General features: G+C 43.0%; 2 protein-coding genes across 10 annotated transcripts in view; both read left to right on the top strand.

Annotated features, from left to right (window-relative positions):
* Positions 1-4,526, top strand: part of PRDM15 (PR/SET domain 15) — a 46,355-nt gene extending 41,829 nt beyond the window's left edge. For all 9 annotated transcript variants that reach the window (XM_075708091.1, XM_075708078.1, XM_075708072.1 and 6 more), the window contains one exon: positions 155-4,526. In XM_075708091.1, coding sequence (XP_075564206.1) covers positions 155-631 — 477 coding nt within the window. In that variant the 3' untranslated portion in view covers positions 632-4,526. The remainder of the gene's footprint in view (positions 1-154) is intronic.
* The window catches only part of C2CD2 (C2 calcium dependent domain containing 2), a 433,467-nt gene that overhangs the window by 87,100 nt on the left and 332,247 nt on the right, over positions 1-14,120 (top strand). The window lies entirely within an intron of this gene.

The raw sequence follows: 14,120 nt of genomic DNA, 5'->3' as shown, positions 1-14,120 counted from the left end.
AAGCTTTCTACATTCCCCACTGTGTGTGTGACTTCTCTTGCTGGCAGTGGGAACATGTGAGCCCATCAGCACTCAGCTGATCTTTCTTGATGTTTGATATTTGGTAGTCAGCTGCAAGATAGAAGGTTGAGGCTACCTTTCTGGTTTTCCTCAGGTGGTGGTGACCCTTGGCGACCCAAATGTCACAGCCCCTTCCAGTTCTGTCGGGCTGACAAATATCACTGTTACCCCCATTACGACGCCAGCTGGAACCCAATTCACAAACCTCCAGCCAGTGGCTGTGGGCCATCTGACTGCACCGGAACGCCAGTTACAGCTGGACAACTCGATTCTCACCGTGACGTTTGACACCGTCAGTGGTTCCGCCATGCTGCACAACCGCCAAAATGACATTCAGATCCAGCCGCAGCCAGAGGCAGCGCATCCTCAGTCTGTGGCCCATTTTATAAACCTGACCACCTTGGTGAACTCCATTGCTCCTCTAGGGAACCAGATAACGGAACAGCATCCTCTGACGTGGAGGTCGGTGCCTCAGACTGATGTCTTGCAGCCCCAGGCACAGCCAACGCAACAGCAGTCAGGACAGCAACAGGTTCAAACAGAGCAACAACAACAGATGTATAGCTACTAATTTATACTTTGAAAAGTTTTGAAATGGACAGTACTTAGAGACAAAAACACACAGACATTTGGAAAATTTCTAATAGAATTGTTTGCTGGATACCAAACAGAGATGGGAAAATGTTTATACAATGAAATGTAAGCTAAGATTGGCATAGCACCCTGCAACACCCTAATCTTGAGATTCTCATGCTGTCTCTAGACCTTGCACTGTCTTAAAAAAAAGAAAAAGGAAAAAAATCTCATCATAAATTTAACACCATCTTGCACTGTCTGTTTTGTGCAGTAAGATTGAGATTTGACAGGAGCATCATAATACACCTTAACCAGAGCAGGGAACTCCTAAATATTACGGCACTGGTAATTTACAAAACCCTTTCAGCCATACCATGTCACTTCTTTCCAGTCTGGAAATTACATATGAAGACCTTGTTCGCAGTGAGGTGGAATGCACTTGTGGTCAGCTGGTAGGGACTGAAATGTAAAGACACAAATGGGCAAAACAGTAATTGTCTTGGTTTTTATCTTCTTTAGGTCTTGTATCTAACAACATTGGTAAAGTAGGTGGAGGTTGGGGCTTTGGGGTGGGGATGAGTGTGGTGTGGAAGAAAATATACCAATTTCACAAAGTATTTCCATTTTAGTCATGGGAAGAACCCTGTACCCATAACACAGTGTTAGTGCTACTTGAATCAGATAGCTGGTCTAATGCTAAAGCAACTTCTATGGTCTTCTAGTCAAGCTTGAATCAAACCAGTTATGAACTGAAAAAAGAATGTGATACAGTTTTATGTAATTTTTCAAAACTGCTCTTTCTTGCTTTTAGCTAGTAGGCCTGAAGAGCAATCAGTCCCCTTTGATCAAGTTCAGGATGTGAATTTTTTTCAATTAGTCTTCTTTCATCATGTAATAAACATTTGAGAAAGCATTCTTTTTATATATATATATACACACACACATATATATATATAGCCTTTGTACTTTGTGTGTTCCTGGTGAGTATTTGTGTGAAAAACACTGTTACCAATATGATGCATTATTTTTTTCATCCCCATATTGCCCTTTCTTACAGAAATAATGTATGGATTCTATTCCTTCTGTTTCCAAAACTGTTTCCAAAACTATTTCCAAAACTCACAGCCACACAAGATTGTGTGAAATGGAAGAAAAAAGAACGTCTGAAGCATAGTATGCCACATGGAGGCAGTATGCCCTAGTCTATCATGGGCAAGGTTTGCATGACTATTGGGGATATAAATAGTGGGTTGGGTCAAATACATCATCGCTGATCCTACACTTTCATTCCATTCTCCATACATTGATGTGCCGTCTGGACTTTTGCATGTCAAGAAGATGGTATCTTTCCCACAGAGAAAAAGCAGCTGCTATCAAAAAGGAATAAAGTAAAAAAAAAATGCTGCTGCCTGGAATCCTGAAAGGCAAATCTGTCCTTCCAGCTGCGGCCGAAGGACAAGGTCCTTTGGGGCAGCAGCCTGAGCCACAGAACCCTGCTAAAGGCTTTTGCTGAGGATAAAGCAGCTGCTGTGTTTGACAGTGAAGATAGATTGATGGTTGTAAAAATCCTGTCTGTGCCTATCATATTTATGAAAATGTTCTATGTATTAGCAAAAATATGAGTAGGAATGACTTCAGCTCTGAAAGTCTGTATTAACATGGACTACTTGACCCCTAAAGGATGCCTTATAATCTCTACAACAAATTCTTCCAAAGTATAAATGTCTGGATATTAAAATTAGCCTCCAGTCGTTTCCTAGGTGCCATAGCCGTGTGCAGAGGCTTGCTGTGCTAGGCTCTGTATAAAGCTTAGTTGCAACAGGACATGTGAAGGAAAGGGATTTATGGTGACAGATTTTGTGTGTCAGAGGTGCAGAACTACTTTTCTGTAAATGTCAACAAGCCTATAAAATGTCTGCATGGGAGGGACCTATATTTGATGGAACAAGGATACATATCAGAAAGAGAAAATATCTTTTCCTGGTGTGGGAAAGAGAATTTTTCATTCCCTAGCCCCTTCTGTCTTCCTCAGATCCTTTTCACATAATACTGTGAGATCCTGTAATTTTATTAGTCTCCCAGTATCCTGAGAAGTACAGTTTTATGCCCCTCTATCACCTGGGTTATTTCACCACTGGCTTGAGCCGGTGAAGTTTCTCCTCAGCTGCCCTGCCCACAAATGCTTCCCCTTCACACCAAACCCACTGGTCAAGAGGAAGCTAGGTTTTATTTATGAAATATGTTGTTTATGTCCTTGAAAGTACTTGAAACTACTTTTTTTCCTGTGTTTGGTGCCTAATTGGTAAAGGCACGTTATCTTTTGGCAGGGTGCTTCGGAGAAAAAAAAAAAAAAAGGAAGGAAAGCAAATGTAGAGGTCCTAGGTCAAGTTGTTATAGTAAATGAAAGATGGCTAACATCTAAAAAAATCCATTTATATATGTATACACACATGGAGGGTTACAGTGCTGCATATAGAGTTTCTAGAAGATCAGGGGTTTGTTTAGACATATGTAAATGGTGATTAGCTTTTAAGTGGGGAAGAAGAGGTTTTTTGCCTTAGCTGCAGATTGAGTACATCTGCTCTATGTTAATACTACTGATAGTAGCATTCATGATGCATTGAACAACCTGAGTCATTTTAACATGTCAATTTGATAAGAATTGCATATGGAGGTAATCAACCATTATAGAGACCTCTCGGACTTCACAAAACCTCTTTATCCTAACATGATGCTCTGGTATTCTGCGCTCTTACGCTGCTGAGCATCCCCCCCATGCTAACTGGCCTGCATAATTCCATCCAGGCAAGTCAGCATCTTACCTTTCTGATAATGATTGATTCTAGCCAATTTGAAAAGGAATGATCGCAATAAATGCTTGCATGTTGGTGGTCACATAGAAAAGAAATGTCTCTCCCCAGTCTCTCAGTATCTCCAAAATCATAGAATAGCCCAGGTTGGAAGGGGCCTTGAAAGATCATCTGTCCAACCTTTTTGGGGAAAGAGGGAGCCTAGATGAGATTATCTAGCACCTGGTCCAATTGCATCTCTAAAACCTCCAGTGACAGGGACTCTACCATGTCCCTGGGGAGGTTGTTCCAGTGGAGGATCGTTCTTACTGTAAAAATTAATCTTAAATAATATTCTGCTTCAGGAGGGAAAATACGACCACTGGAAGGGCTTTGCCTAGGCCACGCAATAGAAAGTTCTCTAAAAGCTAATCTTCCCAGAGCACTCCTTTTAGAAATGATCTTGGCTTTCGCTGCAACCGTTGCTATGGTACCTCATCATCTCTCAGCGTGATTTTATTATTACTACTGTTATTAACATCCCTATGAGAACACAACTCTATCTTGGGTGTGCTGGAACATGAAAAATTTCAAAATAAATTATTTTGTTTGGTTTTGTTTGAAACAAATTATTTTTTTTGGAGACGTTGGAAATTGATGCCTTTTCAGACACAGCTTACCTTGGACAAGTAGTGACTGCCAGCTGCTCTCCTAACTAAGCCTTTTTCAGATGAATACCAAAGTTACGCTGATGCTGTTTCAAACTGCACAAGAAATAAAACTACGTAAGGGATGTGCAATCTAAATTTCCTTTGCCAATTTGTTACTAGCCTTTTCAGCTAGAGGATGTGAAGGTTATTGTTTTCAGCCATGTGTTGGAGATTTTGCATAACAACTGTTCAGTAACAAACTGGAATTACTTTGAGCCAAAGGAGTGATGTTGTGTAGTGTTCTGTGTATTGTCATTGTTTATTGCTAAGACTACTATTTAATTGAATGCTGTCTGTGGCACATGGGCTCTGAAGTAAAGGAACATGAAGGTGCAGAACCCTTTCTCTACCAGTGTTACTCTTTTCTGTTCCTTAATGCATCGAACGTTTTTTTTCCTTCAAATCACATAGACTTGCTTCAAAAGCAGTAAGCTTAATCATTATCCCATAGAACTTTGTATATCCCACAATATACAGAAACACGGGGTAGCCTTCTAAAATATTTATTCTATAGCTTGTTACTGGGTGATAACAGAAAGCAGAGGAGATTGAATCTTTCTTGGCTATGGTCTGTGGTGTGTTCTCTCAGGAAAACTCACTGTGTCAAGTGCTATTACGCTCTCTAAAATGAAAATTTTCTTTTTAGCTGTGTCAGTATGAAAAGTTATATTTTTGCAGAAACCTACTAGTCGGTCTCCTATCAGTCTAACCAGCTACGTTTCTGTACCTTTTTATTGTTCCAGAAGTTGTTTGAAGTTAACAGCCAGGTAACACTGAATTTTCTGCCAGTTTGTCGGAGTGATTTGCTAGTGTTCTGCATACATAAAGATGCCCGAATGTCTCATCTTGAGAACTAGGAATGGAAAAAATACCATACATCATCCAAATGACAATCATAGAAAAACTGTAGGTAGTACATGAAAAGAGATAGGGTAAATAGCTGTGTTAGTATTGCTTTGTGAATTCGTGTTCAGTAATGAGATTTCCTTGGAGCTTCTTAAAGTAATAATAATGTCACTCCTCCTAATTACTTTTGGCCTTACATTTATTATTGATACAGGCATACCTGTTGGAAAATCTTTAACCCTTTGTATTTTTGGCATGCCTTTTCACGGTGGTTGTGTGTTGGCCTCATCCGGTGTAAAGGGAGAAGGAAACGTACCAGAGGAGGACGCTGCTGATCCACACCACGATGCACAGCAAAGCTCTACTTCAAGTAGTTTTGGCGACGGGCTGCGCAGCCAAGTGACTTGCATCTGCGAGATTGGTTACCAAGGCTTGTTTTCACATAAGGGCGTTTGCCCTATAGCAACCCCAAAGTGTCACGTTGGCAACAGGAGAAAGGAAAAAAGTATTTCCATCATGTTTGTCATCAACTCATCTTAGAGTGATTTTTCTTCAGTACTGAGAGCTACTATGATATTTGCACTGTATATGGCAAGAAGCCATTACATTTTCTTGATTAAAAATGTTGGAACACTGTAAAAAGGCAGAGGTACTTCACCATCCAGTGTGACCGTGGTTGGAAAATAAGTTTCTTGCCCTAAAATGCTTTGAGAAAGCCGTTCAGGATTTATTTTCCCTCCTGGATGCTAAAGTGCGGTTCCACATTTGTACTGCTGCCAGCTACAAAGCGCAGAGTTCAGTCCGGACTGGAATTTGGCATGGAGAGCCCCTGCAGTACAGCCTAATGATGGCTGACAGGTTGGGTCGCTTTTCTAGGGAGTCCAAGCTCCCTGTTGCTAAATGTAAGTTCCCAACAGCTGAGCTGAAAGGGGCAGAGAGGGTGTGCTTTGAGCGGGGCAGGGAAGGTGAGGTTCGTCCTGGAGGCTTCAGTCTTGCCCCTGGAGTCAGGAGTTCATCAACATTTGTCGCGTTAATGCTGTTCGCTTTCTGCCTTATCTACAAGCTGTTTTGACCAGTTACAGTGCCCGGTTAGTTGCTAACACTTTTGAAAAGCTGGTTATTAGTTGCAGTGGCTGTTAGAGCAGCTGATGTCAAAAGCAATTAAAATTACTGAGTTTGGGGACTACTTTCAACTAAAGCAAAGTTTTTAAGTTCTAATGTCTTTTTGCTGTCAGTTGAGTGCTTTCCTTTATTTTTCTGTTTACTTACAGATTTTGATTCTAAAAAGTTTTTAAGGTGTTCAGTAAATGTAGCAAAAATTTAAATGGCTACAAAAAAAAAAAAAAGAAGCGTAGTAATGGCAGAAGGAGGAGTTAAAATTAGGAGAAACTAACAATACTAATTTTCTACAGCTTTCCGCCCTTCTCCTACCCACGTGAGTCTGTGGCCCTTGCCGTGACACTGGCTCAAGGAAGGAGACGGCACACGCCCTGGCTCGTTTTCCAGAACTACTCATGGAGGGACTGATGCGCTGGGGGCTGTTAATGAGAGCAGATACCAGCCCAGTTGTGCCAGCCTTCCCCTCAAGCCACGACCTCAGTTCAGTATCTCTTCCCCACACAGCTGGCTGTTTTCACAGAGCTCACGGGAACGTGAGTGTCTCCGTAGAGAGACTTGTACCTCTCACGTGCGGTGAACGCCAAGAAACAGATTCAAAACTGGGGAGAAAGAGGGGCCTGAGAGCTGAGAGGCAATGAAATACATTGGAAGTGCCACTAAAAAAAAAAAAAAAAAAGCTGGGAGAACACACGCTTAGCCTGCTGTACCAAACTGTATGGTAAGTTGTGGTAGATGCAGTGCTGTTAACTGAATTATTAGCGATTATTGCGTTCAGATGCTTTTTGCTAGCAGAACCTGTATTCTGTCACTTGTATAGGGGAAAGTGTTAGTGTGTGTTCGGTTTACCATAAATTAAATTCAAACGTAAAACACGCTCAGTGTGTTATATGCAGCAACATGCAGAAACCAAAGGGTAAGATGCTCAAATGATAAGAGAATGAAGCAGGTCCACATTTCATCACTTTTGGGAAGAGTGAAAGCAAGCTTGCGGGCAGCATTTTCTCAAGGGCGACTGTCCTTTCTCACGCACAGAACAGACCTGCTCTGTTGTGTACGTGGTATCTGCGTGCGAGTTGGATACAGGAGGGCCACCGAGGGGATGACACTGGAATAGAGAGGGGTGTTTTAAAATTAAAAAACAAAACAAAAAAATCAAATCAGCTCATTAAAGGAAAGGGTGGGGAAGCTCTAACCCCAGTTCCTTGCTGTGCCAAGGCGAGGGAGATAAAAAAGAATGGCTCTCAATCTGTTATGCTGGCTGTGTTGCGGGTAGGTGAGAAATAAATCAGCTGCATGTGTGAGCTCCTCTTCCCTTCTCTCCACACCACGCCTGTGCTAAGTCTGAGCTTTCAAAGGAATAAATACCTTTGTCTGACTGACCTACAGATGGCATTTGTGCCCAAGGGCCCTAATTATCAAAGAGAATTCAGGATTGGTCTTCAAAGTAAATGTGGATACATAGGTTGGGGGTATTTGGGCAGGAGCGGGTTCTTTTGGGGGGGGAGGGTGTGTCTTAAAAAGTAAAGAATAGTTGCTTTATTGCCCTCCTGTGAAGCCCATGCTGATGCAAACAGAAGATTTTTACTGAAGAGGCAGTGGAATCAGTGACAAAGCACCATTTTTAAAGATGCAAAAGAGAAGAGCTGAGATTGCATAATCAAAGGGAAAAATGAGAAACTTTGTCCTGAAGGCAAATGCACCTACTTCTCATTCACTCTCCTCCCTTTTCCACTACTTTTTTTCCCATGAAATACATGCAAATCCCAACATGCACTAAGTTTTCCTCCAGGCATGATATACTTGTGTGGTTATTTAAGTCAGAAGTGGGTTGAGTTAGAGGTATGAGGTGTTCCTGGCAGAAAAGTCTTGGAAAAGAGTGTTCTATTTACTGCTGCTGTTTTAAAGTAATCCAGTCACCCTTGAGAGCATTTTTGGTTAGTAAGGGGATAGCTGTCATTCTAATTACACAGCAAACACATTTCCTTAATTTACTTTGTCTTCTCACAGCATAGCCACTATTTCTGAGTCTACCTACTTTAAAAATGTCTAGAAATTAAGTGTAAGCATTTTATCAAAATGAAGGGTGGTTTAAGAAGTAATTCAAGTAGAGCAAGAACTTGCTGTAATCAATTAATGCTTGCAAGAAATCACAAATTCTGGTCGCACGGGACACTTATCAGAGTCCGAAAGCAGTAACTGTGTGTGGTCTCCTACACTTGGCTACAAAGACTTCCAGCTCTCAATGACATGCACTGCCAGCTAATACACTCTTACCTTTAAAGGTGCCTGGTTTTGGTGTGGAGGATATTGAAAACAGTGGGGTTTAGCCTAAACTAAAAGCATTATAAATGGGAGAATTAGGGGGTGGGTGCCGGTGAGTGGGGTTGCTCGGTGGTAGCTACAACAGCAGTCACAGGAAGGTGTGTTTTAACCACCCTGCATGCCTTTGCAGCCCATTGCCTCCTTCCCTTCTCCTCTGGACATTCGCCTCCACCAGCAGCTCCCCCATCCCTGCTCGCGAGCTGGCAGTTCAAGCCTTGGCTCTGGCACCAGAAATGGGGGCCTGCGAGACATGCCGCTGCGTGCTGGTTTTGGTTGGGGTAGAATTAATTTTCTTCCTAGTAGCTAGTATGGGGCTACATTTTGGATTTGTGCTGAAAACAGTGTTGATAACACAGGGATGTCTTCGTTATTGCTGGGCAGTGCCTACACAGAGTCAAGGCCTTTCCTGCTCCTCACACCACCCCACCAGTGAGGAGGCTGGGGGTGCATGAGAAGTTGGGAGGGGACTCAGCTGGGACAGCTGACCCCAATGACCAAAGGGATATCCCACACCATATGACATCATGCTCAGCATGTAAATCTGGCAGAAGAAGAAGGAAGGCGGGGACGTTCAGAGTGATGGCATTTGTCTTCCCAAGTAACCATTACGCGTGATGGAGCCCTGCTTTCCTGGGGATGGCTGAACACCTGCCTGCCATGGGAAGTAGTGAATGGATTCCTTGTCTTGCTTTGCTTATGTGCGTGGTTTTTGCTTTGCCTATTAAACCGTCTTTATCTCAACCCAGCAGTTTTCTCACTTTTGCCCTTCTGATTCTCTCCCCGATCCCACCGGGGGGGAGTGAGCGAGTGGCTGGGTGGTGCTGAGTTGCCAGCTGGGGTTAAACCCCGACACACCGTCCACCTCCGAGGTTCTCTGAAATTGCCGGACTTCATGAGCTACAGCAACTCCTTAGCCTGCACCACAAGGGAAGCAAAATGGACCGAGCCCAGCGAAGGCACATCCCCATGCCCCCAGCCGCCCACACCAGCCAGCTGTGCGGCCCTGCCTGCACCGTCGCCCCTCACGCCCCGCCAACCACACGCAGGGCACCCCTCAGGTTTGGGAAACATCTTAGCGGGGGAAGGTTTGAAATGGCGGAAATAAACCCCTGGGGCTGCCCGCGCACAGCGCGGTGGGGGAAGAGACGACTGCGGCGGCCGTTAACGGCCGGCGGGCCGCAGAGGCGCGCGCGGGCTCTGGCCTCAGGTCAGCCCAGGGGCTCTGTCGCCGCGGGGCAACCCCCGGCTCCACCCGCGGAAGCGCGGCGCTGGGCAAGGAGGCTGAGAGGCGCCGAGGGCCTGGCGCGGCCACCCCTCCGCCTTCGCTTGGAGGAGGAGAGGGACGGCGACTCCCCGAGCCCCCCCCGCTTCCTCCGCGCTGTGAGGGGAAGGCCCCGCCGCCTTCCCCCCCCCACACCCCGGCCTTGCGCACCGCTGCGGCCGGCGCAGGGGCGCCTTCTTCCCTGCCGCGCCCCGCAGCGGCCCCCACCGCGTCCTCCATTTCCCCCCCACCCTGCCCCGGGGTCGGTGAGGGCCCTCGGTCAGGCGTGTGGAGAGCCTCTCTGCCCCGGGAGGGCTGCCTTGCCCTCCCGCCCCCCAGCCCTAAGCAGCTAAGGCCGGCTGAGGTGGGGTGTAGAGGCAGCGGGGGGGAAGCGCTGAGGGTCCGTGTCCTTATGGACGGGAGGATTTCAAGGTCGCTCCCAGAGTTTTCTCTCCCGTCGTTTTTGCCTCTAGTCTAGTCTGCGTGTTCGGATATTGTGGATACCGGTGTTGGTCAATTAGAATAATTCTTCCTTGAAATACTTCTGTTCACAGTATTAATACTGTGTCTGGAATAACGTTAATAAAGTACTTGACAACGGATTATTTAATGTGTCACATAAACGGTAGTCTTCTTACCTTTCAGGTCTGTCCTTAGGGATGCCAGCATTTCCCGCTTCAGGTCAATAGGATGGGGCACTGGGGAAATAAAAGGCTTGGTTGTAGCAGTTTAGATTAAACTGTTACAATGTGAGAAAAGTCCTACTTGCAATATAAGATGATCGGTTCTCTCGGAAGCTTTCTGGTAATTAACTTGCCGGTGGGGGAATGCTTCCACATTGGTGTTTTTAGTAGCCGGAAGTACGAGACTGCCACTTATGTTGACAGTGTCTGCTGAACACCATCGAGTTGGCATACTGATTCCTGCATGCTTTTCCACTTGCATGCTTTTTTTTTTTTTTTAACCCAGTATTATGTCAGCACCTGACTTTTTTAATCAATAGAATCAGTAAGAGCATCAGGGAAGACACAGTCAGACTTTTATGCTGATGCTTTAGGCTATTGGACAGAGTTTGTCTTCCAGATCTGTATGTGTCGATGAGAAAATGAAGAAGCTCCTCCCAAGCTGCTTGTTACCATCCTCCTTCCAAAGTCTGCTGCTGTTTGAGATCCATCCGCTGATCTGCTTGGAGGCTATTTAAACTCTTAAAACTAATTCAGATTGCTGGGAATAATGCAAGCTAGGGAGTGGTCCTCTGAGCAGCTGAATTGGCAGATATTTGAAGCTAGTAACACAGGGAAGAGTAGGGGGGTGGAAAACCACTAAGAACAGGCCAGTAGTTTTTAATAAAGTTTGCTGTTGTTATATCTGTTCAGAGTCATGAAAAAACAGTGGAACTATTTCTCCTTGGTTTATATTCCTGTTGCTTCCTTTATACTGATACAAGCATGCATCCAGTTGAGCAGAAAACTGATTTAGCCATCTGTCTCTCATTCCCCCCAAGAATTAGCTTTCAGTTGGATCAGTTTTCTCATCAGTTTAGATGATGGGCTGTGCCAATTCCAGAGCTGGATCTTGAGAAGAACAAGAAGGGGCAGATGGAACCAGCCCTGTTCAGTGGGAGCCCACACTGATGGAGGCTAAAGTGACTGTGGAATTGCACTCTTGGTAATGGCTACTTTGGCTTTCTATGTGGAAAGAGGTTTTACAGTACTGCTGTGGAGTTAAATTACAATGAAGGCACCCTCAGCAGATGTTTGGGATGGTGATCATAGGACTCTTAGTGTATGGTTGTAATGAAAATGTTACAACTTGTGGCTTCTAGCAAGGTGTAAATGTTTGCAAAATATGGCCTTAGATTCTTAAAATAATGTATCCAGTAAGTAAAACAAACAAACAATCAAAAGAAACGTTCATGTCATCTCGAAGCCTGTAATCTCAACTGCTATTTTTACAAGAGAAATTTAGAGAAATGTAGTACGATAACTAGAACTTCTCTGTACTTCTAGAAATTTCAGGCAATGGCCCCTGGAAGCACACTTAAGAACACTGAATTGGTATTACCATGTGAATGGAAAGCATGCTGCTTTGTAGGAAAATGCATGGAGGAATTTTGTAATCATATTGCGGAACACTTGGAAGACTACCTACAGCACCCTCTGGAAACAGCAGGTCATTTATGTCTCGTCTGTCACAGAGATTACATTGCAGTTTGGAAGATTATTCCTAGCCTAGAAAATAATACTGACTTCAGTTTACCTGCCCTGCAGATGTTCATTGCTTTTCTAAGGCCCAGCTGCATGAAGGCCTCAGACAAGGGCCTATACCTGCTTTTTGTTTTGTATCTGATTATCCTGGATTTTTGTTTGTATTGATAGCTATTACTAATATAGAAAGAGACTGGAGAGGTGATGTCACGAGAACTTCTGCTGAGGATTTTTTTTCTAAGGTTAGGGCCTCAGCAGGTGCAATTGCCTCAAACAGATTTTTGCGAATTGTTTTTGAATGGCAGAGTTCTTCCCTTTCAGGGAACTGGCCTGCTGCTTAAGAATTCTAAGTTAACTTGTATGAATCTTTATAGAAAAATGGAAACTTTTATTGTTTGTACGGTATTTGCCTTATTTGGATACATACACTGGTGTTATTTTATGATGGGTATTATATTTTACATCTTTTCAATAGTATTAAATGTACTTAAAAGGAAAAACAAAAAAATCCAATTCTGTAGAAAATTACAGGCAGTCTCTATGGACGTAATAGCAATAATATACTAGACTTTTTAATATAGCTATTTTGGCTCTTGTGTGTCCTGCTCTTTATTCTTAACACTATAATCAAGTATAATTACAGGTGTAGACATTTTAATTAAAGGTGAATGAGTTTTAATTAAAGGTGAAAAAAGTAGAATTGGACCAACATTAACAAAGTCTCTGTGACCTAAGCTGAAGAGTGTCATAGTATATACCTAAGAAAATACTTATTTTTACATAATTTTCCTACTGAATCTATGAAGTACCTTTCTGCAAAAAGTTGTGTTTTAAGGTACAAAGCACTTTAGTATTGCTGCAGTTGTGAGACAGTGGAAAATCTGTTTGCCACTGAGATTTGCAAGTTTTATCTAGTGCATTATCAGTAGATACCTTAGCAGAGAAGCTGGTAATTGCTTACTTGCAGATTGTGAAGTTACTACAAATGTAAGTACTATTGGCATTCTCACTGTTGTGGCACATGGATGCAGATTTCATGCAGTGTTCTGTAAAATATTACTTCTTTTTTGTGTTTAGAGCAGTACCAGTGTTGGTGGAGAAGTTGCGAATTTGGGGCGAAAGATCCCAGACAGCTGATAACACACGTCAATTTTCACAGTTACCACACCAAACTGAAATTCATAGGCTCTCAGTTACGGGCATTGCACCACGATTTGCCAGCGTGTTTGCAGAACAGCCGTAGCTGGCATCAGTTACCAAAGACTTCAGAGGAGTTTGTTTGCCACTGGGACAATTGTGATGTAAGTGAAATACGTTGAGATGTTGCTATTTTTTTTTCCTTTCCTAACTTTACCTCAGCATTCTTTGGATTTGACTCACTATTGGGAATTTTTGCTCAATCTTACCTCTGAACAATGTTTCCCACTATCTTTGTAAGTAATACATGATAATTATTATGGTAGCATTCACAAAAATGTAAACAACATACTTGCATAGCATCTGTAACCTTGAATTCAAATTTTCTTTCTTTTTGTGGTGACTAAAATGATCTTTTTGACAAAGATGCAACTTCTCTTGTTTTAAGAGCATATATGCAAAACTTTAATATACCAAGTTTAATGATAAATTAACAAACTTAGTAGTTTGTAGACAGGTCCAGAGTGTTTATTGTTTGTCTGAAGAAAGGCAACAGAATATCTGATGTTTCCTTGGTCAGTGGGAAATGGTTTTGGTTTTTTTACTGGGACAGAAATCAGACATTTGCCACAGGCTGTTCATATATGTCTGATGTCCAAATGTGGCCAAGATTGGTTTCAGCTAAAAATGGTCTGTGTGTTAACCGCTTTTTGGTGTCCTCTATTAAATAAAATCATTATCCGTTCAGTTTCGACTGTGCTTCTTCTGCATCAAGTAAACCAAGATGATTAGCAGTTGCTATCTTTTTTTGATGACGTTAACATAAATAGTGCTGCCTATATACATTTTTTTTCTGCTTCTTGGAGGCGTTCATTCCTAATTGGAAGTGGCTTCATATTGATATGACATTATAGGGAAGCACTTTCTCTGTCACTGTTGGCCTCGGAACCTCAGCTGTTACTTATGGCTAGTGAGCATTACCTTTGCATCCACACGTGCAAATGATCAGCCTTGTAGATGACATTTTCTTACCATCTCCTTTTGCGTAACTGTTGAGCAAGATAGTTTTTAGAGAAAGTAGTAGTACAGGAAA

This window comes from Pelecanus crispus, chromosome 1 (genome assembly GCF_030463565.1).
Source record: "Pelecanus crispus isolate bPelCri1 chromosome 1, bPelCri1.pri, whole genome shotgun sequence".
NCBI classification, from domain to species: domain Eukaryota; kingdom Metazoa; phylum Chordata; class Aves; order Pelecaniformes; family Pelecanidae; genus Pelecanus; species Pelecanus crispus.
Note: the sequence above shows the minus strand (reverse complement) of the source record. Positions and strands in the feature narration are given on the sequence as shown.